This window comes from Pogona vitticeps, chromosome 15 (assembly GCF_051106095.1).
Source record: "Pogona vitticeps strain Pit_001003342236 chromosome 15, PviZW2.1, whole genome shotgun sequence".
NCBI classification, from domain to species: domain Eukaryota; kingdom Metazoa; phylum Chordata; class Lepidosauria; order Squamata; family Agamidae; genus Pogona; species Pogona vitticeps.
The window spans coordinates 8814497-8840341 of record NC_135797.1 but is presented as its reverse complement, the minus strand read 5'-3'; the positions used below and the strand labels follow the sequence as shown (position 1 = coordinate 8840341).

At 45.6% G+C, this 25845-nt stretch overlaps 1 protein-coding gene and 1 pseudogene across 2 annotated transcripts; both read left to right on the top strand.

The window, feature by feature from the left end:
• Positions 1–24: 24 nt before the first annotated feature.
• Positions 25–25842, top strand: SCYL1 (SCY1 like pseudokinase 1). 2 transcript variants are annotated; one of them, XM_078382002.1, is made up of 18 exons: positions 25–288; positions 1828–1968; positions 3194–3316; positions 3483–3703; positions 6257–6347; positions 6926–7081; positions 7326–7484; positions 8556–8663; positions 13045–13158; positions 14059–14214; positions 15138–15326; positions 19264–19339; positions 19734–19922; positions 21429–21559; positions 23003–23104; positions 23840–24124; positions 25108–25174; positions 25272–25842. In XM_078382002.1, the coding sequence occupies exons 1-18, from the start codon at positions 169–171 to the stop codon at positions 25394–25396; spliced, it is 2553 nt and encodes an 850-aa protein (XP_078238128.1). In that variant the 5' UTR covers positions 25–168; the 3' UTR covers positions 25397–25842. The 2 variants fall into 2 exon arrangements, with proteins under 2 accessions (XP_078238128.1, XP_078238129.1); XM_078382003.1 differs by lacking the exon at positions 25–288 and having other exon boundaries at positions 1839–1968; positions 3198–3316.
• On the top strand, positions 11195–11345 carry LOC144584955 (U1 spliceosomal RNA; annotated as a pseudogene).
• Positions 25843–25845: the final 3 nt, after the last annotated feature.

Genomic DNA, 25845 nt, shown 5'->3' with positions numbered 1-25845 from the left:
CGCCCTCCCGCCCCGCCGCCGCCGCCGCCGCCGCCGCCGGCCCTTGCTTGCGTGTTCGCTGGCTGGCCGGCCTCCCGAGCGGGTGACGTTGGCCAAGCCGCCCGCTGAGGGTTCCTCGGGCCGGGGGTCGCGTCTCTCTCTCTCTCTCTCTCTCCTCCCGAGGCGAGCATGTGGTTCTTCTCCCGGGACCCGATCCGCGACTTCTCCTTCGAGCCGGTGACGCCGCCGGAGCCGCCGCGGCTGCTGCAACTGGGGGGAGTCTGGCAGCTGCACCGCGGGAGGAGGAAGGTCCGCGCTCTCTCGCTCCCCCTTTAATAGAGCCAAGCTGCTCCTTCTGGCCCTTTGAGCGCAGGCGCGCGGGGAGCTCAGGCCGACGTTCGCCCGGTGGAGAGGAGCTCGCCGCCGCCGGGGGGTGGAGGGGAGGACTAAATGTGGGGAATCGGGGGAGGGGTGGATGTTGCTTCTGCCAAGGGCCAGCTGGAGACGCCCCCCCTTCCGCTTCTTAACTTGTTCTCCCTTGCATTCAGGCGGTGTAAGGTTGGGGCACCCCCCCCCCAAATGGGATGGGACATTGGTATAGTAGATGTTCCTTGTATTATGTGCTTCCCTTCTGGTGAAACAGGGGAGTTGAGGTTGGTTGGAAAGAACACCCCCCCTTTTTTTTTTTTTGGTTCCCTGCCCTTTTTTTGATGGGTAAGAAAGAGGTTTCCTCAGCCACAAAATGCCTGTCAGAGATGCTGGAGAGGCCAGGCCAAACCTTTGCCATTACCAGGCCGTTCACGCACTAGGGCAAGGGATGGCAAAACTTTTTGAGGCCGAGTGCCCAAACTGCAACACAAAATCAACGTATTTATTTCAAAGTGCCAACGCTGCAATTAAACCTAAATACTGAGGTTTTAGTTTAGGGGAAAAAAAACACACAACTGCCCTTGCACTACAAGGGTTAAATGCTTGTTCCCCCCCCCCCGGGGCAATATTAACAGAGAAATACTTACCAGTCCTCCAGTCCCCCATGGGGCTAGACCAGTAATGGCCACTGTTGCTCCCCTCTGCTGGACCACTGCACCAGTAGAGGGAAGTGCCAAAACCCAGGATCGGAGGATGGGTAAGTATTTCTTGATGGCAACTTATGGCTTGTGTGCCCATACAGAGGGCTCTGCGTGCCAGCTGTGGCATGCGTGCCATAGGTTCGCCATCATTGTACTTAGGGGGATCTCCGGATAGTCTCTGGCAAAGGTTGGAAATGTTCATGTATAGGAGGACTGCGACTCAGAATCTTTCAGCCCGACTGGATGGTGGAATCTGGGCATTCTAGTCCAGAACGTAGAATGTGAAACCTGCATTCACACATACAACAACATTTCACATCTCTGGTCTTTCCCTACACACTTTGTCTCTCTCATGTTAATCTATGTCATAGGATGGTTCGTGGTTTTGGAAAGCTCCCTCCCCTTTCATAGTTTGTTTTAAGGGAAGGGACTCATTTGGGAGCAGTGTGCTTGCTTTCTATCCAAAGTTTAGCCCACAACAGCTCCAGTTTGTTTCCCCTTTAAAAACCAGGTACCAAGTAACTGAAAAACATGTTTTTCAGCTTGAAACTCTGGAAAGCTGCTTCCGGTCCGAATAGACAGGGCAGAAATGAACTAATAAATGATCTGACTTTGTCCAAGGCGATGCCATCACATCATTTCACCCCAAAGAAAAGGCCATACAGTTAGCCTGTCTGTTATGGGCTCACTTTCTAGCCACCAGCTAAGCATCCACCCACGTCCATTAGCAGTGTCTGTTCTTCTTCCATGACGGACGTTTGTTCGGTGTTTTCTGCAGGCCACAGGGGAGCAAGTGTCATTGTTTGTGCATGATGTGAAACCCAATTCCGAAGAACAGACGCAGCTTGCCAAGGCAGCTTTCAAATACCTGAAGACGCTACGACACCCCAATATTCTGTCCTACATTGACGGACTAGAGGTAGTATATGGGAAAGTTGTCTGTTTCTTCTGTGGATGGAGGGTGTGTGTTTTGGTGCAGAGACGAACGGCAGTGTATGTTTGAAAAGAGCATGGAAATCCCTGGGCTTTGATATCCAGATGTTCAGAATTATTTGTTTTTTATATAAAAATGTTTAATTCATTCTGTACTGGCTGAACATCTCACTGAATTGAAGTAGCTGGGCCATGAGTTCGGTTCTGCACTTTGCCTTCCAGGGGAAGAGCCAGCTTGTGTGGCCTTGAGCCAGCTGCACACTCCCAAAGCACCTTCAGAAGAAGGGGACAGTTGAGCCATTTCTGAATACAGTACTGTCTGCCTAGAAAACCCTGGAAAGGGCCTTCATGAATTGGAATTGAATTGATGGCATACAGTTATTGATTATTATTTTGTCCAAGATTGTGGAGTGTGCATAGTGAATTAGGAACAAGGTATCAAAATGCCTTAAAAAAAATAAAATGAAGCACATTGGTGCATATTGAAAAAAAAATCAGAATATGGTGCTTCTTGGGTCCATGTTGTAGATGTGCTTGATGTCCTGTGTGCCTTCAGAAGCTTCAAAGCACACATTTCCCCCTTTTCCTCCCACCACCCCCATGGTGTTGCCATTCAGGGCTGATGAACTGTATTAGACTTCTAAGAATCAAAACTGAGACCTCAGCATGGTTGCGTCAACAAGGGAGAGAAACATCAGATCATATTTTTTTTTTAAGATTCCAAAACCTGGGATGAGAATCTCTTAGGCAGCTTCCTATGTTCTAGTTTAAATTAGCCTTTTATCCACTATGATGAGGACTGGACTCCTGTCTTACTTTTAAGGAGAAGGTTGTCGTTCAGTGGCTTGGCCCCTTTTGCATATTAGAGGATTCTAGTACCCTAAAGTCGGGCTGGCAGGTACCTCATCTGAGACCCTGGAAAGCTGCTTCTAGTTGGTGTTGATAAGACAGAGGGATGGATGAAAAAGTACGGATCAAGATACTTTCCCTTCCTTTGCTTAAACAGAGCCCATCCTTCAGCATGATGAGGACTTTATTTTTGGAGAGGACACCTTCATGCAGAGAGTCCTGGGTTCAATCTATAGTTTCTTCACATATGGTTGGGAGAGATGCTTAAGAGCTGCTGTGTGGACAATTCTGAGTGAGAGGAACCAAGAGTAAAGTCAAGGCAGTCTGTTTTGTCCTTCATTTTTTCTGGTTTTCTCTGGCAGACAGAAAAATGTTTGCATGTGGTCACGGACCCTGTGATGCCTCTGTCGGCCTACCTGGAATCCAGGGACAATGGGAAGACCCTGAGCGAGCTGGAAATCTCGTGGGGACTTCATCAGATTGTGGTGAGAATAAGGGTTTCTTGGCCCATTGCTGACAACAGACCCTGCACCCCCGTTCCTTGGATTTTAGGAGCTGGCGTCTAAGGAGATGTTTGAGGAGGGATGGAAGAGCCCTATCCAAATCTGACTGTTCATATCTGCTTCCTTTTTTTGACCCGGCCTTTACTAGAAAGCCCTCAGCTTCCTGGTGAATGACTGTCACCTCATCCACAACAACGTGTGTACGTCTGCCATCTTCATTGATCGCGCTGGCGAGTGGAAACTAGGAGGTTTGGATTACACGTGCTCGGCTCAGGGGGACGTCGCTATGACACGGAAGGGGGTCCCTGAATTGGAGAAGTATGACCCTCCCGAGTGGCTAGACAGTAGCAAAAGCACGGGAGAGAAATGGTGAGTCTTTTTCTCATTCATTTTAAAAGACTAATCAGGGCTTCTCAAATCGGGCATGGCAGTGGGCTCTTTAAAGTTCCTATAAGCTGAGAGAGCTGGGGTGGGCAGCCTCTCCCCAGGGAATATGCCACAGCACTATTGCAAAAGGTGCCAAGTTTCCTTTAAACAAGGTGTGTGCTTTCTGCGTGTCTTATCTACATACTTCCGGAAAGCTTCCGGGAATGTGGTTCTACTTGTAAATAAAGCACGGAGGGTATGAATGCCTTGCTTGAAAGAAAAAAGTAGCACTTCTTTGCTATGGTAGCAAGCGTGATGATGGGGACAGTAAGGGACCTGGCAGAGAGATGGAATATGACCTGTAGGCCACATAGCTTGCAGGTTGCATACGACCTGCAGGCAACATGTTTTCTCCAGCTGTGCAAGAAGCATTGTCAAAGGAGGTTTTGCAGAGCGCAGGCCAGTTTGCCATGATGAAAGGTGGGGTTGGAACATCTGAAGAATAGTGAAAAATTGAGATATCTCTGTGACATCCTTAAAAGTCTGAGTTTTGAGAATTTCAGTTAGTAGGGGAAATTCAAGAACTGTGCTTAGGAAATAAATAAATCTAGGGTCATTCAACCATTTCAGAATAAATTTCTGAAACACTCCTGTTGCCGTAAGAATACGTTCCGTTGTATTTTGGAGAACTACTAGATGAAATTAAAATAATGCATATGGCAAAAGAAAGACTGCCGAAAGTTTGCTTACCGAACACTCTAATCAAGAAATGCAAAACGAAAGCAAAACAAACAAAAAAAGACTTTGTGGCACCTTAAAAACTAACTGCTACATTTAATGTTAGCTTTCATGGAACATGGTCCACTTCATCAGACATCAGAGTCCAAATATGGAGACTAGTGGGTAAAATATTCATGCAAGACTAGTGGGTAAAACATTCATGCAAGACCAGTATTTGACAGCAGTATCTGGTTGCAGTTGAACTGGTTGCAAGTCCATTTCGCTTGGATTTTGGAATTAATACAAGTGGTGTATTTGCATAACTTTAAGCTTTCGTGTTGAATCAAAAATTCTTTGGCTAAAATTAAAACATTTTTAGAACAGACTGATATCTCCGCCAAGTGAGGAAAATGGTCTGTGCAGCTAATCGAGCAAAGTTTGGTTGTCAAAAGCTGTTGCTGTAATCAATTTGTTTTTAGACTGGTTTTGAAGACACCAAATGTGGTACTAGCTCTAGGTTGGCCATAACAGATTAGACCACTTTTGAGTACATTAGAATTAGTGTTTTCTCTGAATTGTTAGATTGTTATGAGCCTCACTTGAAGTTGCAAAAAACAACACCCCAAAGAAACACCCATAAGAAAACAGCAACAATCTTTGAACTGCAGAGTTAACAGAAATTATAATAATACAGTAAAACTCCGTTTGGTGTTCCATGTTGCTTCTCTGTGTGCTATCTGTGCTTCTGTGTTCCAGGAAAATTGATTGCTAACTGAATTGGCTCTGAACAGGGTCATTTTAACATGGTGCTGGTGCAAAGCAGGTAAACCAGGCACCAGGTTCTGCAGATGCTTGTTTTACCTTTCTCAGGTGCCCCCTTTAAGTAGACTGGGCTACCACCAAGCACTACAGAATGGCCACTCAAGTACAGTGGTGCTTCGCTTAACAGGCGCTCCGTTTGACGACGAAATCGCTAGTCGTCGATGTTTTTGTGATCACAAAAGCAATTGCAAAACGATGTTCCCTATGGGGGAATTTCACTTTGCGATGATCGGTTCCCTGCTTCGGGAACCGATCATCGCAAAGTGATGATTTTCGGCCAGCTGATCGGCGGTTTCAAAATGACCACCGGGTAAACAAAATGGCCGCCCACTCTTTTCTGGCACTGATTCCTCGCTGCACAGGCAGCTAAAATGGCTGCGCTATGGAGGATCTTCGCTGGACGGTGAATTTCAAGCCCCTAGGAACGCATTAATCGGGTTTTAATGCGTTTCTATGGGCTTTTTAAAATTGCATTTACGACGTTTTCATTTTACAGCGATTTCGCTGGAACGAATTAACGTCGTAATGTGAGGCACCACTGTACATGCGCTATAGTGAGTTATATTGCCGACAGGGTGTCTACATTTTTATTGATTGCTATGAGAACTAGAGAGAAAATGTTGCCCTCATCTTGAAAGCAGTATTCATATACTACATATAGTTCTTTCTGTATGTTCTGTTTTCTTATAATCTTGCTTGTTTGTGACCGTTATAAAGAATGATGATGATGCCATAGTGAATCAGAGTGAAACGGCAGTGTTATGTGGGGCATTAGAATGTGACATCTTCTACATTAGCACAAGAAATCATGCATGTGACCGGTATTTGACTGAGTACTTAAACCCTATGATTTTCTTACAAGATGATTTTGCTTCTTCCTCATTTCTAAAATAATTTCTTTATGGATTTTATGTATGAGCGTGCACTGAAGTTTAACATGCTGCTCCACATTTTCATGACTGTGCCTGAAACACACGCAGTTGACGTTGACGACCCATTCCTCTGTCATGACAGGTCAGCTGACATGTGGCGCCTCGGCTGCTTGATCTGGGAAGTCTTCAATGGCCCCCTGCCCCGATCATCCTCCCTCAGGTCTCTTGGCAAGGTACCCAACAGGGAAGGAGAGTTAGCTGGTTATGTTCACAAGGAACACAGCAGGGATCCCCTCTGTTCTTTGACGTTGCCTAAAAGTACGTTGGTCTGATTTTAGTTTGATGATGGCTGTGGCTCCATTTTATTTCATAGGGCTTGTAGTTTGGAGATGAACTACTTAGAATTCTCTGCAAGAGAGCCCCAATGCCTTTCTTGAACTGCAGGAAAGAATTCCAACGACTTCACCAAACTACAAGTCCCAGGATTCCATAGAGCGGAGCCATAACAGAGGTACACAAGAGGAGCTGGTTGAGTTGTGCTGGGTTGCATGGCAGGGCTGGGAAAATCCCAGTCTCTGAATTTTGATGTTTCCTGACCATAGTGGGGAGCCCATCCCCATCAGGAAGGGGTGCTTCCCATTCTTTTAAGTTTTTCAGTGTGTTCTGTGAAGCTACAGTAGGAGACTCCATTAGAGAAGAAACGCTGGAGCCCTTCTAGGAAGCTACCATTCCTTTGTTATGTCCCAGGCCCTGCCAAGGCCAGGCCTGTCTCAATTTCAGGGATGCTCTCTCTTCCTTCCTTCTCCTCTAGATTCCCAAGTCCTTGGTCCCCCATTACTGTGAGCTGGTTGGTGCCAACCCCAAACTGCGGCCCAATCCTGCCAAGTTCTTGCAGAACTGCCGCAGTCCAGGTGGCTTCATGGACAACAGTTTCGTGGAGACCAACCTCTTTTTGGATGAGATCCAGGTGAGTGGAAGGGGAAGGCAGGATCTGTCCTGTAGGAGAGGGCCAAAGGCCTCTGCTTGGAATCAGGTCTTTGTCCAATGAGAAGGCTTTTTAAAAAAAATTGCGACAGTGGTAGGATTGTTAACTTGGTGGTTTCTGGGAGCTGGCAGTCAGGAAAGAGTCGTCTTCGGCTTCTGAGAGCATGCAATGGGCTGTTCTACAAAGAGAGGGCTGATGTGATTCAATGATCTCTGTTTCTGCTTAGATAAAGGAGCCTGCTGAAAGGCAGAAGTTCTTCCAGGAGCTCAGCACCAACCTGGATGCCTTTCCAGAGGACTTTTGCCGCCACAAGGTTCTTCCGCAGCTGCTCACGGCGTTTGAGTTTGGAAATGCTGGCGCCGTCATCCTCACCCCGCTTTTCAAGGTAAGCATGTACCGGGCGCAGAGAGAGCACATTCCCCCTGCAGTAACTTTGTGACTATGAAGGTCCTCCGTCATCCTAAGGTCAGTGAGGGTATCTGGAAGCTGAGTCATGGCGACTGGAGTTCTTTCTTCTTAGGTTGAAACGTTTCGTGTCTCCTCCAAGCAACTTCTTTGGTCTGACATCATTGGGTGCTGATGTTATACAGCCCTGCGCAGTGAAAAAAGGGAACAGGTTGAGGAGCAGAGATAACAATGAGAGCAGAAAGCAGAGGGCTGGAATAGCGATTTTCCGTGGGAGGGAAAATGTGGTGGAATTTAAGAGGCAGCACATGCCTGTTTGCAGCCACAGGGCAGAAGACAGTCTCGGGTGGTTTGAAGGTTAGGATTTATTGGTTCAATGGGGAAAGTATGTGGGAGAACTCTGGCTTGATATTAAGCGTCTCTGGTTTTCACGTATGTACATAGTAGCCCAGAATATGGGAGGATGGATGATCTTGTCCTCGGTTGCGGGTGACACATCCTTTCACTTGATGATTTGTATTTAGAGTATAGGTTGCTCTATATGCGCCCTTTTTTCTTTCAGATTGATAGTAGAAGTGAGGCTAGGGGGCAGCAGAAAGAAGGGAGACTCGTAGACTTGGGGCAGAATCATTTGTGTGGGGTAATTACCTCAGACCTTTTCAGACTTAGGGACCCAAAGATAATTTGCCTCTGGAAATGGCTTCCCACCGATAGCGGGCCACAATAGGAGTAGTATTGCTTGTGGGGGTTGTAGTCCAAACACATTGGGTTCCCAAGCGGAAGGATGGGTAGGTCATGTGGACTGAATTCATTGGATATAGGATTCATTATTGCTGTTGTAAGGAGTTGTTTAGGCATGCAGGATGGGAACAGGAGAGCTGACTTCTGTTCCTGCCGTATGATACCAGATGGGGCTTTTTTGACCCATCGCTTGAGTTGAGGCTTTGCCCTTCTTCCCAAAGGATATACCGTCAGTACAGCCAGTCTTGCTTCTCTTCCCCATACAATGTCCTTTTATTTTCTCTTTCCCCCCCCCCCTTTGTCACTCTAGGTGGGGAAGTACCTGAATGCCCAGGATTACCAGCAGAAAATAATTCCCGTAATTGTCAAGATGTTCTCTTCCCCGGACAGAGCCATGAGGATACGGTTACTGCAGCAGGTGTGTAAACGCCACTCTCCACTCCGGAGGGGCAGTTTATGTAGGAAAACCCTTCTCGATGTGTGACATAATCTAGACTCCTCATTTGAGCGCTTTAGGCAGGTCCCCAACACTTTTGGTGTTCATTTGCATGTGTGGGAATTAGAGAAGCTGTCATGGACGCCCCCACAAAATGGCTACCGCAGGAGGTCCAGTTAGTCACAGAATAGTTTCCAGGAGGACGTGGCTTATCAGAACAGATAAATAACTTGCCCCAGAAGCAAAGCACAAGATAGAATCTCGTCTGCACTCCCAATGTCAGTATATTTGACTCAACAGAAAGTAACAAATGATACTTATTTCACTGAAGGAAAACCGGGAAAGCAAATGGATAAGACTCAAGGGAAACAGTGTGCCTAAAACACTGAGGGTGAGGCAGAGGCTAACACTCAGTTACATGCTTGTTCTGAGGATGAGCCAATTAATTTCTGCAGATCACCTCTAAATGAGTTCTCTAATACAATCTACTGACTAATAGAAGGATTAATTCTGTTTTCTCCAAGATTCATGACCTGGCTCTATTCTTCACTAATTACCGTATTTTTTGCCCCATAAGAGCATTAAGATGCACTTAATTTTTAGAGGAGGAACACAGGGAAAATGTATTCTGAACCAAATAGTGTAATAAAATATTTAATAAACTATAACAGAATAACATCTGAACCATGTAAAGTGAACAGCAGTCAACAGTGGCATTAATATAGACCATTATCAGCCAGTGATAAGACCTATACCACTCTACCTATATTTTACATTTCCTTTCATCCACCTCCTCCCCATGCTTATAGAAATGTCTCAATGACAGATGAGATTGTTGTGCGACTCTGCCCATCTACAGCTCAAGCCTATATTAAGTTAGAAATGGTTTGTCTGATTTGGCACTGCATTGAGAGGTCCCTTTTAGTTGTGTGGAGGATAAATAGTGGAATGAAACTATTTAACAGCTGGTTTTCCTTATTTACTTTAGGTTATGCAAAAGAACAGCAACACAAAGCTTAACCCATTCACCAGCAGTAGCACATGCTCAGCATAAGACCAAATCTCATGTTTCTGACATAATTGAACATTTATAGCATGCAAGGCACAACAGGTTAGGCCACACAAAGCCAAAAAAACTGAATACAAACTATAGTACCTGAAATCAGGAAGCAGGTACTGTAATCCAGTTAGAAGTCAGGAGGCACAGTTAGTGTCCTTGCTGCATCACCCTTTGGAAACACATTCTCTATTAGATGCCCAGAACTAGTTGAAAAGTTTGCAAGTTGAATCCAAATTTCCCATAAAAATGCATTGAAAATTAATTAATGTTTTTATGGGGGGTGGGAAGGTCAGAAACTTTAAAAAACTTAACAGAAAGTCACTTACCAGGTACTGTAGACTGAGCCTTGCTCTTCACAGTGCCTTGGTAGACCCCAGAACACTCAAAAAAAAGCCCCAAACAGCTAAAAGCCAGCCGGCAGCCGGCAGCTGGCAGCCATTTTGTGCTCTTCTCAGCTCCTTCCCCCTCCCCTCTCCCCACCTAACAGCTGATTGGCGCTGGTCTGAAAGGCTTTGCAGAGAGCTTTTAAAGCAAGTACCCCTATGCACGTTTCTACACAAGCAGGTGTCAACTCAAACGGAGCACCTTTTCACCCAAGCACAATTTAACCCAAAACAAACAGCTTTTAAAGTAAAACTAGCAGATTTTAAAGACAAGAATGCACGTTTCTACACAAGCAGGTGTCAACTCAAACGGAGCACCTTTTCACCCAAGCACAATTTAACCCAAAACAAACAGCTTTTAAAGTAAAACTAGCAGATTTTAAAGACAAGAATGCACGTTTCTATACAAGCAGGTGTCAACTCAAACGGAGCACCTTTTCACCCAAGCACAATTTAACCCAAAACAAACAGCTTTTAAAGTAAAACTAGCAGATTTTAAAGACAAGAATGCACGTTTCTATACAAGCAGGTGTCAACTCAAACGGAGCACCTTTTCACCCAAGCACAATTTAACCCAAAACAAACAGCTTTTAAAGTAAAACTAGCAGATTTTAAAGACAAGAATGCACGTTTCTACACAAGCAGGTTTCAACTCAAACGGAGCACCTTTTCACCCAAGCACTAACCCCAAACAAACATCTTTTAAACTAAATTTTACATTTTAAAATGACAATACCAGGCAGTCCCAGGTCTCTCTCCCAGCTCTCTAACTGCTTGTACTAGCAAGGAAGCAGACAAGCAGCCTCTTCACTAACTGAAAGTTTGAACTTCCCCGCTTTCCCTGCCTTCCCCGCATATTCGGTATGCTAATATCTGTGCACTGGAGGATTGTGGGAGGACCAGCCCCTGATGGGGGTCCTGTGGGGCACCCCAAAACACTGAAGAGCTCTCTTGGCCTCTTTCAGGACTGGGGCTGTGCAGCCCTATTCTGATCAGGCATGTAGCCGGAGGTCACCATGCCTTTGGAGGACAGGCCACAGAAAGAAGCAGGTGGTTTAGGGGACATTCCAACTCATACTTGGCAGGGGAGATACCACTGTTGTAAAAGTGGTTTTCCTGGGGGCTCATCTATTGCATTCTGGATGTGCTGATCCCTGTGATTTTCCCAAATGTGGGGAAATCAATTGCTTAAGTGGGGGACTGTGTTTATGGTTTCCCCTAGTATTTCTAGGATCACCCTTTCCCCTTTGGTCCTTGGCTGTTTTCACTGCCTGCTGCCATAAGCCTGTTGGCCTTGCTGGTTTTCCAGGTGGGCTGCAGGAAACAGATCCTGGAAAGCCAGCAGTGCAGAATGGTGGGGTCTAAACAGCAAGCAGTCTCTGGTGCTAGTTCAGAGGCCTCCCAGCATGGCAGTGGGGGGTTTCTGGGTGGTGGTGGTTGAACCCCTTTTTTCTGTATTCGTTCCATAAGACGCACATACTTTCTCCCCCACTATTTGGGGGGGGAATTGTGTCTTATGGAGCAAAAAATACGGTAACCCTAAAGTAGCACCTTTCTCCTTTGGCAGTCAGCCTAACTGGCCCATTTATTTTTCTGCAAATCATGAGTCATCCACTTGTGAACATACTTCCTCATGCATGGATACCACCATGTGTGTGTACTACCATGTCCACACAAGTATCTGCCCCACTGTGTTACTCCCTACTACCCCTCCCCCTGCCTCCTAGTTATCCTCCAAACCCAGAACCTCACATCTTTCTTTATGCATTTACATTTATAATCCCTGATAGTTATATTTAATAGTCACATTTACCATCCTGTGTTTCTTGCAGTGAGCTTGTGATTGGGTTCATTGTTTGACGTGTGCGACCCCTTTGTTGGCGCGGAAAGGAGAGGCGGAGGCAGATCGTTGTTCTTAACATAACTTGATTTATTGCTAAACAAACTTAATTCAGTTGGCTCAAATGGGTCCATTAAGCCCAACTCTGGTAACAACCAATAACTTGGCACCTTAACTTCAGGTGTCTTGATGCTCCTCACAGAGGGGCCGGACCAAACCGCTCTCTGTCGGTCATGGGCCTCAGTGGCGTGCTCCTCACCGTGCACACGGTCCCACAGCAAGGGTGTCGCGCCCAGTCCCCCTCTTGTTGTGGCTGGAGTAAAGAGGGACTGGGACGGATCACCCTCCTCCCCCCCCCACGCTGGTTCCGCGGATACACTCCTACCGTCCATTCTAAAGGTTCAAGGTCTTCTCCAAGCGCGCGTAAGTCCTTCAGCTCAGGTAGTAGTCCCCTTCCAACCTGGAGGTTTGGAAATTCTTTAAGGAGCGTGGCAAACCCCTCTTGCCCCGCATTCCATTCGGTCTGTACTCCGCGGTCCCTCTTCTCTGGAGTCACGCCCGTTATAGTATTGAAACTTCGCGTGCCTTCTCTCTCTTTTATATCCCCCTCCCACACAATCAAATCTAGCTCTTCCCCTCACTTCTAGGGACTCTCTCTCCTCCACTTTCTCCTGCTCTAGTTCCACTAATATGCCCTCCACACATCCTTGTCCTTCCTCTGCCCTTTGTTCCTTGGAGGACGGCACACTGTCTCTCTCCTTCACAGAGCTCTTTTCCTCCTTCCTTTATTCTCACAACCACAATCTGTGAGGCAGAGGAGACCACAAGCGAAAGGCAGGGTACCCAGTGGGTTTCGTCAAGAATTGATAGACGGCACTTTAGTTTTTGCTAGGTCTTGATCTCCTATTTGCTGTTGTCATTTGTTATTATGGGATGATTGCAAGTCCTGAGTGTGGAGTGTCGTTCCTGACCAGCAAGCAGAATTTGGTGCAGACCATGTGGGATAATGAAGGTTCTAGGTGTGAATCCTTAGAACAAGAGCCATCAGCCTGTTGCTGAGGATGTTGTTTTCTTTATCAGATGGAGAACTTCATCCAGTACCTGAATGAGCCCACTGTCAACAACCAGATTTTCCCCCATGTGGTACATGGTTTTCTGGACACCAACCCAGCCATTCGCGAGCAGACAGTGAAGGTAAGGGGTCTGGTCTCGAAGGCTCAACTGCATGAGGCTTTTGGGGGGGGCCTCCTCCTCCTCCTCCTGGGTGGCTTGTTTCTCCTCCTATCCATTGGAGAAGGACCAGCCAAGTAGCAACGATTTGCAGAAATTAGAGACCCCATCCTATGACACCCCCCCAATGGTTTCCTCGTGTTGAAAGGGACCTCCAAGCAACCTCAGAACCTCCAGTGCATGCAGGCGGGATCACAAATGTTCAATTTCCAAAAAGTCACTATGGCTGATGATGTTAACGCCTGGAAACAGGATTTCAACAATCATCTATTATTATTATTATTATTATTATTATTATTATTATTATTATTATTATTATTATTATTATTATTATTATTATTATTATTATTATTATTATTATTATTATTATTATTATTATTATTGTTGTTGTTGTTGTTGTTGTTGTTGTTGTTGTTCTTGTTCTTGTTGTTCTTGTTCTTGTTCTTGTTCTTGTTGTTCTTGTTCTTGTTCTTGTTCTTGTTATTATTATTATTATTATTATTATTATTATTATTATTATTATTATTATTATTATTATTATTATTTCAAGAATACATTCATATCTTTTTTCTTGTGAATTGATTTTGGAGCCTTCATAGGCTGACAAGTAATAAATCCTGCTTGTGTGGTTATTAACAACAAAAATTGATGATAATAATGATAAACAAGAAGAAGACGATGAGAAATGGGATGAAAGATGCCGCGTGAAAAAAAAGGGGAGATGAGAAAGGGAAAGGAAAGCAAGAATACTCTCAGGGATAACTTTATAAGGCGACGTGCTTTCTTTTCTCTGGGGGAAATTCTGCCAGAGGGCAGGTGTGAAGAGGCTGGCGTTCCATAAACGGTCCTCTCTTCTCCTTGCAGTCCATGTTGCTTCTGGCTCCCAAGCTGAATGAAAACAACCTCAACGTGGAGCTCATGAAGCACTTTGCCCGCCTCCAAGCCCGGGATGACCAGGGGCCCATCCGCTGTAACACCACGGTGTGCCTTGGCAAGATCGGACCCTATCTCAGTGCCAAAGTGAGTGGGGCTTCCATGGGGCAGGGTCGGGAGTTGCTTTCTTGAGGAGGCAAAAGTGCCGCTGCCCTCTGGATGTTCAGAGGGATCACTGGAAAGAGCAGAAGGGACGGAGGATTACTTTATAAAAACAATTGGCTATGGTTATAGTTCCAAACCCCCACAGTTATCGTTAGAGCTTGTTAAAAGTAACTCAGTAACTTCCTTTTTCTCAAGAGGTCGTGTCAGAGGTGGCTATGTCAGGCTTTTGCAAGGAAAATGAGAAGTGTTTTGCACTTTAAAGACTGCTGTGCTTTATTTGTCATAAGCTTTTGTGTAGCTTATTAAGAAAGCTGCATGCTATGAGCCGCTTGCCTGGGGTATGAGGCGTGCTCTCAGCAAGGCACGTCCACATTATTTTTGCCCCCACATCAGAGTGCAAAGCTGTAGCAGGAGCCCATATTTGAAGTGTGCCTCTTTCTGCTTCTGCTGTTTTATAGCAGGAACTATAAAAATAACTAAAATGTTGGTGCTTCCCTTGAAAAAAAAAGAGTAATTTTTTTTTCTGTTTAAGTTATACTTACAGTGTAACTCAGTTAAGTCTTCGTTCTTGGGGAAATTAAAGGGCATTTCTGTTTCCTTCAATTAGCCCTTTATTTCCCCCCCCCCCCGCCTCATTTCTTGAGAGGCAAATACCTTAGCAATTAGACTTGGCCACATGCTTTCAAAAAAAGGTGCTAAGGGTTGGGCAGATGGGAAGGAAAGGGAAAATGAAAGTAGTCTGAAACAGGAAATGGCCAGCCAGCTGGAACCTTGACGGGGACCCATTCATGCTGCGACGAAATGTTGCAGCAGGTTCTGCTTGTTGGGCAAATATATATATATATAAAATCTATCTGCACTGGGCAGATCTGCAGTCTTAGTTCCCGGTTGTTGTTTTTTGGCAGACAAGACAGAACATCTTGATATCAGCTTTCAGCCGCGCTACAAAGGACCCCTTTGCTCCCTCTCGGGCCGCCGGAGTCTTGGGTTTTGCGGCCACACACAATTTTTACTCTATGAAAGACTGTGCCTTCAAAATCCTGCCAGTGCTGTGTACGTTGACGGTGGATCCGGAGAAGACTGTTCGGGATCAGGTGAGCTGGGAAGAATAGCAGTGAGAACGCTGTCTTTCCTCGTATTTAGCTGAGCTCAGGGAAAAGGAAGGATTTCGTGTAGCCCATACTGTCAGGCATGTGGACTTTTTTGTATTTCCGGAACTAACATGCAACTGGGAACACCGCTGTTCTTCAGATGCCACTGTTCCCCTGAGTTTTGCAGTCTGATTCTTTTCTTTTCAGCTTCGAGCTGAAAAATAACAGTCAAAGGAGGTAACAGACACTGGCCAAAGCAGGATAAAAGGGGCACTGAGAGTAGTTTGCAAGCAACTCAGCAGGAAGCAAGGAAGAACAACACGCCTCATGAAGAGAAAAGCCTTTGCCTGCCATTGTAAGGACCATGCGATGGGTAAAGGAAAGGGAGAAACTAGCCGCCTGTGGAAGGAAGCTTCACAGCTTGGAAACAGCCACCGACAGGGCCCCCTTTCATATCTTTATCAGAAGCTCCTGTGAGGATGTAGAGCCAAGAGAACCTTTCCCACGCAGAAATTAAAATTTGGAGAGTCTCGTGGGGAGATAGCGAAACCTTTGTGGCAGAGTCCTGTTGGATCCATGGGGTATCAACAGGAAATTATGTAAGCCATATGTGTGTGTACAATCTAGCCATTGGCCTGTCACAGGTTCTCACAGACCCAGTGGGGTGCCTGGGCATGTGATAGGCAGCTGGTGGAAGGTCAGAACCAGGTGTGCACTTACAGTGGTGCCTCGCATTACAACGTTAATTCGTTCCAGGGAAATTGCTGTAGAACAAAAACGTAATGCGAAAATAAAAAGCCCATTGAAACGCATTGAAACCCCTTCAGTGCGTTCCAATGGGCTGGAAACTCACTGTCCAGCGAAGAGCCTCCATAGGGCGGCCATTTTTGGTGGCTGTCTTAGGAGGAATCCATCCCGGAAAACAGTGGGGAGCCATTTTATTTACCTGGCGGCCGTTTTGAAACCGCCAATCAGCTGTTGGAAAATCGTTGTTTTGCGAAGAATCGGTTCCCGAACCAGGGAACCGATCATCGCAAAGTGAAAAAACCCATTCAGACCATTGTTTTGCGATCGCAAAAGCGATTGCAAAAAGATTGTTGTAATGCGGTTTCGTCATAATGCAGGGCAGTCGTAAAGCGAGGCACCACTGTACTTGCCCTAAGAGTGCAAGAGAATTCCGGCTGTAAGTGACCGGTGGACTGTCTTTTAAATAACCTCATAGGGTCTGTCTCACAGAAGGGAAAGACTGATCAGTGATGGATGGGAAATTGAAATACAACATGCTGTGCGTCTCTTGACCGTGCCCTCCACAACTGTCAACAGCCCTACTGAGCTGTATCCACAGACCAGTTCTGGAGGTTTTGTCTCCAGCGAGGGCAGTTATTTTTGTGAAGAGAATGGCTCTTGTTTGCCTCTACCGGAGCATGTCTTCCCAAAATCCAACGGTGTTACAGCTGAGTAGGCCACAACAGTATCGTATCCCTGGGAGCACTGTCCTTTTGTTCTTTCTTCATCAATAGTTACTGTTGAGATTGCTGTCGAACAGAGATGGGGGAGGTTCCATTTTGGGTCCAACACTGCGCAGAATCCCACAGCCGGTACTGTATGTGGGAAGCCTGAGGAGGCTGGCAGGTGACCTTGTGGATTCTGCTCAGTGAAATGTTCGGTCCCTTTGACTCTGGTGGCCCTGGCTCTGCCGTACCACCAGCGAGTGGTGCTGAGCAAGGGCCGTGCTTGACTGCCTTGGGACACGCCATGAAGTTTGAGACAGAGCACACACACAAACACACACAAAGAAGAAGAAGTAAAGAGGTGCCCCTCCCAGCCACTCAGCTGAAAGAACTACCAGCCAGGTTATTTGGACTTGTGGGGCAGAAAACCCCTCTGGCTGCCCTCCCTGGCTGTTGAAGTACAGCAACAACAGATTATAAACATATTGAGGACTCCTTGCCCTTTCGCTGACACCCAGAATCTTCCACTTCTTTCTGACAGAGTTCAAAAAAGTTAGTCTGCTCAAATACCTATTCCAGAATGTCTGGGTCACTTTTTTTCTGATCCAAACGATTACTTTCTCCAGTTACAGTGGAGTGAGCCAGCTAGGAGTGTTCCCCATATTCAAAGGGGAAATATATCCACTCAAATATACCCACTCACCCAACTGGGGGGCTGGAGATCCTTTTTTTTAAAATATAATTTCAATTTTTGACTCCCCCCCCTTAAACTACAACATAAACATAAAATACATAAACCAAAATACAAATCGACTGTGTTTCCCACTCCCCTAGTCGAGACCTCTTGCAGTCGAGACCTCTTCTTCCTCTGTCTTTATTCTTCTTCTTCCTTGATTGTCCTCTTGTCCAGAACTGCATTGATTCTTGATTTGGAGCTTTCCCTTTTCCTCTTGCTGGCACATATTCAAGAAATCTGCCCCATATGTCATAAAAATTATTCTTTTTCATCTCTCCTTTCTTAACCTTTAAGTTACAAGTTAACTTATCATTTATAGCAATATTCCATATTTCAGTAGAGCTAGAGATCCTGATTTTGATTACTAACTCCACCAGAAGTCCTACAAAGATTTACAGACCTCCCAGGTCAGCTTCATCATAGCTGACATTATCCCACTAAAGGATTAATACTAGAATGAAACCCAATAATCAGTGATAAGCCACTTGTAAACTCATCTAGGCATCTGATTTCAGGTGTCTTCATTGTTGCAGTAATTCCAGGCCATTCTAGAACTTGTTAATTCTATAACAAGTTCTATTTGAGTTCTATTTATTTACATCATTTCTAATGTTCCATGCTTAAAAGTAGCAGGTCCAAAAATGATCAAAGAATGTCCGACAGTTATGAGGAAGAAAATCAAGGCCCATATGCTTAAATCCAAAAGTCATGCAGACATGTATAACAGTAAGCTTAAAATACATCTTTCTCACTTGCAAAAAAAAAAAAATACAGCATCTTAGGTTACAGGCATAATTCAAGCCACATATGAATCAAAATTCAAAGTTATTAAAACACAGGAGCTCATAGCCTATAAAGGGGGAGAATACATCTCTATAACACTTCAAAGTTCTTAAGAATAAAATCATAAAAAGCAAAAATCCTTTCGGTGACAGGCATGAAAAAGTATTTAAACTTTTAAAAGTAAAAATACGCATAATCAAAAGCATTATGCAGAAAATTACAGTATTTTTCTAATCAAGCCATTAGCTGTCTTTATTCCCATGACTATTTTCCAGCCACTCTTAATCCATCTGTCCCTTCTGTTCCCCATTCCAAGCAGAGATGTCTGCATCCTTTGGGAGATGTTTTATAAACATGATAGAAATCTCTGTTTATATACTTGTTGATGCTTCGGTTTAGCCAAAACAATGTGACATAGAACTTTAGCTTTCCCATGGGCAAATGATGTCCTTAAGTAGCGAAAAGCTGTGGTAGCGATCAACTAAGTTAGCTAGGCTCTAGGGTAGTTCCCACCTTTGGAGTACTGTTTGCCAGGTGATGTAATTTCCTTAGCACCATATTTGGACACTACAATACCTTTACATGCTTCATAAAAAATCTTCACAGAGTATGTTCCCAATTATACTTTTGGTTTTAATGCATCACCTTTTAAAAGGACTTTTCCATTTTCAAACAACACTTTTTCACCCCATAATCTCAATTTTTTTAACAAAGGACATCTCTCCCTTGTGTTGCCCCCCCCGAAATAGCAATGTGAGTTTTACCCACGAGAGACAGACAGACAGACAGACAGACAGACAGACAGACAGACAGACACACACACACACACACACACACACACACACACACAAACACACAGGGGCAACTGTTTAAGATACAGAGGGAACATCCACTGAACCTGCTTTCTGGGGTTGTTGCCTCCTCCTCCCTCACCCCATCTTCTTAAAAATCCTTTTCTTCCTTTTTTTAGGCCTTTAAGGCAATCCGAAGCTTCATGGCCAAACTGGAAAAAGTCTCTGAAGATCCAGACCTGCTTTCTGAGCTTGGTGAGCTGCTTTTTGGGTTGGGGGAAGCCGAGGTGGTTGGAGATGGAGCTTCAAAACTCCTTCTCTTTTGGACTACAACTCCCATCCTCTCTCTGGCTGAAAGAATATTTTTTTTGTACTCCAAATAAAAAATAAAAGTTAGGTCCCAGCCATAAATGGACCATGGATAGTGAATTTTTGGGGAATTTGTGATCCTAAGCCGTTTTCATACAGTTAAGTTTCCTTAGCAAACTCTGCTCATCTTTCCTTTTGACTCCCAGGGCTGCTGGCTGCATCCCCTGCCTCCAGGTTTTTTTATCTGGAAAGCTGGGGGAGCAGATCTTGGCAGAAGAAGAACAAAAACATGTATCTCGGGGAGTGGGCCTCACACTCTGTTGCTCTGTTGTCTCTTTAGAGAAGGATGTCCAGGCTGCCTCTGCCAATCCGGGGGCCGGGGGAGCGGCTACCTGGGCAGGCTGGGCGGTGACTGGGGTCTCATCTCTCACGTCAAAGCTGATCCGGACCAATATGGGGACAGGGCAAGCCACAGAACAGGCAGCTGAGGACGTCCCGGCCAACACGACCCCAGAGCCCCTCCGGTCAGGTAAGTGGGGGCTTGAAAGTACATCTTCTCACCTTGCATATCCTTTGAGGATAGAGATGGAAAAGGAGTTTCGGCTTTCGATGCAAGCCTCAGTCAAGGGAGGAGGGCGTGCATGCGCAGCAGGATATGCAGTGACTGCATAAGCAGACCCACAGGTACCTTTTTTCTCTCTGTATAGCTCGATCTGTCTTTTTAAATAATGTTTATTCCATTCCCAAGTCAAAAAACATCCCAGAAGCTGCTTACATAAAAAATAAAAGTGTTCCTGTGTACAGGCCTAACATTTTCAAAAGGCACAGCGTGAAAGGAATGGGGATGGGGAAGGATGACAAATAAAGTCGACCCTTTTTCAGGGCATTTGAAGGAATGGCATTGCTTCCATTTCATCTCCCTTTGCTGAAGCCTTTGGCGCCGGTAATAACAGTTGAGAGAAGAGCCGTCAGAATATATCTGGGGAGGGGAGGGGGTGCCACAGCCGTCCCTCTAGCCATGTTGCTGATGCCCTTTCTTCTTGCCCTGCCTGTCAAGAACTGTAAGGTCCAATCTTGGGTCAGTTAATTAAATGGCAGTCCGGAAAAATACAATAGGTTAAATGAAAAGAACTCAGTCGATTTCAAACTCAGCACATCGCCAGCTCTTTAAGAAAAGGAGCCTGAAATAAATGGACTTTTTACTAGCTTGTACCAAGAAGAACAGTAATTAGCCAAAGTCCTGTTGCTAATAGAGCTGGTTCACTGAATCAGTGTGTATTTATTTATTTATTTATTTATTTATTTATTTATTTATTTATTTATTTATTTATTTATTTATTTATTTATTTATTTATTTGATTTAGACCCCGCCAATCTGGTCTAATCAATAGTGATTCAACTCCTCTGTAAGTTTCATGCATAGCTCACTGTTAAAATAAGTCATAGTCATGTTTAGCCTTGGGAAAATAAGACTGAGGGGTGATATTTGAAAGGCTGTCCTACAGAGGAGAGGCAGGATCTGTTCTCGATCATCCCAGAGTGCAGGACACGCAACAATGGGCTCAAGTTAAAGGAAGCCAGATTTCGGTTGAATATCAGGAAAAACGTCGTAATTGTTAGAGCAGGACAACAGTGGAACCAATTACCTGGGGAGCTGGCGAGTGCTCCAGCACTGGAGGGATTCTAGAAAAACTCACCTGGCTGATATGCTTTGATTGTATTCCTGCCTCGAGCAGGGGGTTGGACTTGATGGCCTTGCAGGACCCTTCCAACTTCACTTTTCTATGATTAGGCTTATTTGAATTGATGGTATTGAGTAGTTGACTCACCAAATTCCCATTAATCCAATGGGCCTACTCTGCTATGATTTACTATACTAAGAAACAGGATTTTGGCCAATATATCATTTGGGAAGATCTCCTACAAGCCTTGGATCCCCCCTTCTCTGTTGTGCTTTCTGATCTACTTGATCGCTGCAGAGGAGCCTCCAGGTAGGTAATCTTTGACCTCTTCTTTGTTTTATTCATTTTTAAAGGCGACAAGGAACCCCCTGTTACTGTCACCCCAGCTTCTGTTTCACCAAGCCAGTGGGACCTAGAGGAAGATGCAGTTGAGGAGGAAAGTTCAACAGATCGATGGGACGACGAGGACTGGGGCAGTTTGGAGGTAAAAAAGGAAAGAAAGGGATTGGGTAAGCGCTGGACTTTAGTTTCCTGGCTAGTGGGAATAAGGATCCTAAGAAGAGCTGGACTGGATCAGACCAGAGTTTCCCTGGTCCAGTAGTCTGTTCTTACAATGGCCAACCAGATACATCAGTCAGAAAGATATCAGCGTACAGTGGTGCCTCGCATTGCGACGTTAATTCGTTCCGCAAAAATCGCTGCAGAACGAAAACGTCGCAATGCAAAATAAAAAAGCCCATAGAAACACATTAAAATGTGATTAATGCATTCCTATAGGCTTAAAACTCATAGTTCAGCGAAGATCCTCCATAGCGCGGCCATTTCTTGTGCCTCTTAAGCGAGGAATCGGTCCCAGAAAACAGCGGGCAGCCATTTTGTTTACCTGGCGGCTGAAAATGGTCGCTTTGCGATGATCGGTCATCGCAAAGCGAAATTCCCCCATAGGGAACATTGCAAAGCGATGGCAAAAAATGCGTCGCAAAGCACTTTCGACGCTAAACGGAGCGATCGCTATGCAAGGCACCACTGTAATGGCATCCTCCCGCTTGTGCTTCTCACCAGCTGACATTTAAAGGTAGAATGCCCTAACACATGGAGGTTCCATTTCGAATTCACTGTACTAAGGAGAAACTAAGACTACTCCTGCCAGCTCAGAATCCCTAATCCAGCATTTTTGTTTCCCTGATGTTCGGCCAGATGCTTCTGGGGAACGCGCAAGCAGGACGTGGGCATGTGCGTGCAGCTCAGCCCTTTCTGTTTGAGTTTCTTGGCAACTGGGACTGAGCAGCGTGCTAGCGAGGCTAGCCTATAGCCAGGATGACTAGCAAAATTCATGAAGGGTGAGGCTCTTTGAGACTATATAAGCGAGAGTCTAGATTTATGTCCCTGCATAGAGTAAGCTGGAGAGGGTCTCAGTCTGCCTCCAGCATGCCTCTCATTCTATCAAATTCTCTTCTTCACCGTTATGCAAAAATCCTCCATACAGCTGCCATTTTTGCTGCTTGGTAAGCGAGGAAAGCGCAAAAACACTGCGGGCGACCTTTTTTTTTTTTTTACCCTGCGGCCATTTTGGAACTGCCAATCAGCTGTTAGAAAAAACATCGCTATGCGAAAATTGGTAAGCGAAACAGCTTACCGATCGTCGCAAAGCGATGTTTTACCATTTAAAACATCGCAATGCGATCACTTTTGCAATCGCAAAAAAGCCATCGCTATGCGGATTCGTCATTAAACAGGGTGCCTGTTATGCGGGGCACCATTGTACTAAGCAAAGATGAGCCTGTAGTGTTACCTTCCCAGACTGCAAAGTTTGGGCATGCCCTGTACCTCTTGAACGTGCTTTGCAGAGGAAGAGGGAGGAATGGTCTAGGAGCAAGTGATGCTTGACTTCAAGGAGTTCCTGCTTTTTGTCTTCTCCTGGTGGCAGCAAGAGACTGAGCAGACGAAGAGACAAGCTGGCTCTGATGACTGGAACACCCCGAGCTGGTTAGAGCCAGCCTCATCAGCCAAAAAATCTGGAAGCAGGACAGTAAGTACCTGTTGGGGCCCCTTGCATTAGGAGTGGCAGATCATGCCACCAGCCCTCATTTTCCAGGAAATGATAGCTCGCCCAACTGGAATATCATTTGGAGTGTTGTGTGGGATAAATCTGGGGAGCAAGATACCTCTGAGGTGCTGGTTTGATACCTAATCTCTGGAAACTGTGTCTAGATGGTTTCAGTGTCAATATATGAAATTCTCATTCCCAGTGCCTGCAGACAAACCATGACACATATAGACTGCAAAATCTATAATAATAATGGTGTGCCATCATCCACAGGATTCCAAAATCTGCAACCCAGTTTGATTAACTGATAAGATAGAATCATACCTAAAATGCATACATTTGAAAAAAAGTGTACACAAAAGGATGTGTACCTTAGAAACAGGGTTCATGAAAACTCAGTTATTTAGAATTTGCAAGAAAAAAAAATATATTTGATAGAAAAATCCCTTGAAAAATACTGTATTCCTGGGAGGAGAAGTGCTCCAAAAGGCATATTCAAAAATGCTTACAGAGGTGCACATGTTTTTGGGAAATGCACATGGAAATATGTAAACATGCAAGTTGGGAAAATCAATACTTTGCAAGCTGATTCAGAAATCAGAGAGAAAGCGTTTTTGCCCCACTTTCCAGCAGAAAGGCTCCCAGTGTCTCTCAGCAGCCGGAAAGAGGCCTTTGTGGCTGGTGGACTGAGTGCCTTTCCTTTGCCATCCTCCCCAGACTGCTTCGGCCATCTCTGTGAAGCCAGAATCTGACTGGAGCGCCTCTGCCTGGGACCTGGAGCCGTCTTGGGGCCACAAGAAGGGACACGGCCCTGCGGCGGAGGAGGTGTGGCAGGGCGGCAGCAGGGAAGGGGACGCTGGCTCCGGTCTGACCCGAAAAGCTGCCCTGTCTGCCCCGGAAGGGACCAGGCTGGCTAGCGAGTACCACTGGGAGAGCGTCACCCCGGCGGACAAGGTGGACCCTTTCTCTTCTCTGGTTGCGAAGCCAGTAGCAGAGAGGCAGGTGAGAGGCTCACACACCATCTCCAGTTACGTTTCACGCAAACACACACACAGAGATGTACCTATACATATACGCATGTACACAGAGACGAAACAACTGCTCAGAGTTTCAGCTGGAATGAGCCGACAGAAGCCCTGCCTTAGCATCCTCTCTCTTGGGGAGGAAGGAACGGTCACTCAGATGCTGGTGATCAGAGTGTAGAACTGCACCGGTGGCCCTTTGGAGGTTGTGAAACTACAACTCCCATAATCCTCTGCTGTTACCAGTGCAATTCAGAGTTCCAGCGGCATCCAGAGGGTGACAGCTATAGTGCCCTCCTCTTCTGGAGCCTGTGTGCTGTTTGTGTTCTATGCTATCAAGTCACATCTGACTTGTGGCAACCCTAATAGGGTTTTCAAGGTATGTAAAATATTTAAGGAGTGCTCTGGCTAGTCTGTATATACAATTTGACACTCTAAAGAGCTCAGGCTAGGAGCTGACCCAGAGGGAGCAGGGGCTTTCACTTAGGAAAGGGTATCTGAACCCCCCCAATCTGAACCCCCCCCCACACACACACACTATGGGAAGAAAGGGCACCTATTAGTGTAAAGAGATAAAGTAATTCTTCCTGTGTTCCTAGTAAAGCAAACCTTTGGATGGAATGAAGCAGTTTGGCACCAACATGCTAGTTTTTATATGTTTTTGAATTGTTTTTAAAATTGACTTAATCTTAATATCTGTTTGTTTCTTTTAAAATATACTTATATAGTGTTTTAAAATCTGTTTTATGTGTTCTAAGCTGCCCTGGGTCCCCTTTGGGGAGAAAGGCAGCATATAAATAATTTACACTCTCTGTCTCTCTCTCTCTCCCTCAAATCCAATCCAATCCACTGCTGGGCCTGGCCAAAATTTTCCCCTATATTCCAACATTTCCGGAATACCTTGGTGCTGCTCAGCACCGCACGTTTCCCTCCTTTTCACCGGGTACCTTCTTTTTTCCCCAGAGAAACACAGAGACCCTCGGGGACTGGGGCCTTGAGGACAACTGGGAGGCGCTGGACTCTGACCAAGGTGGGTGCCCTCATCCTCAGCAACCCCTGCCCCAGGAGAGTCGAGTCAGAGGCCAGGCTGTGAGCCCAACATCTCTGTTTTGTCTTGCCACCTGCAGGTCCCAGCAAGGCTGAACTGGCACGAAAGAAGCGGGAGGAACGGAAGCAGGAGATGGAGGCCAAGCGGGCCGAGAGGAAGGCAGCCAAGGGACCCATGAAGCTGGGCGCCAGGAAATTGGACTGACACCCCCCCTCTTTTTTTTTGAAAAGTGAGGGCAGCTTGAAGCGCTTGAAAGACAGAACAAGAGAAGCCAAGCGTGGCGTGTCACAGGGTTTCCTCCTCCACGTTGCTTCTTTTTCCTAAAAGAAGAAGACAGAGTTTCTACACTTCCTCTGACGGGCTCGTCTCAGGCGTCATTCCTTTCCTGAGCCCCTCACACTTTCCTCGGCCGAGGCCATGCCAAGAAGCTTCCCGAGTTCCCTGGCAAATCCCTCTTTCCTCTCACGGACAAGACTTGAACACAGGACCAGGGGGGAGAGTGGGGGGGGGGAAACAGATTTTTCTCTCCATAAGGTAGTTATTTTGTACAGCAGCAGGTTTCCAGTATGGTTATATGTGTATGTAATGCTTGCCTGTTTCAAAGGTTTATGCAGAACAAAGACAAATAAATTAATTCTTTAAGGAAGGTAGCA

Coding starts and splice junctions, on each gene's coding strand:
- SCYL1 (XM_078382002.1), top strand. CDS start 169: ATGTGGTTCTTCTCCCGGGACCCGATCCGCGACTTCTCCTTCGAGCCG. Junction 1,969..3,193: donor CCTACATTGACGGACTAGAG/GTAGTATATGGG, acceptor TTTCTCTGGCAG/ACAGAAAAATGTTTGCATGT. Junction 3,704..6,256: donor AAAAGCACGGGAGAGAAATG/GTGAGTCTTTTT, acceptor CTGTCATGACAG/GTCAGCTGACATGTGGCGCC.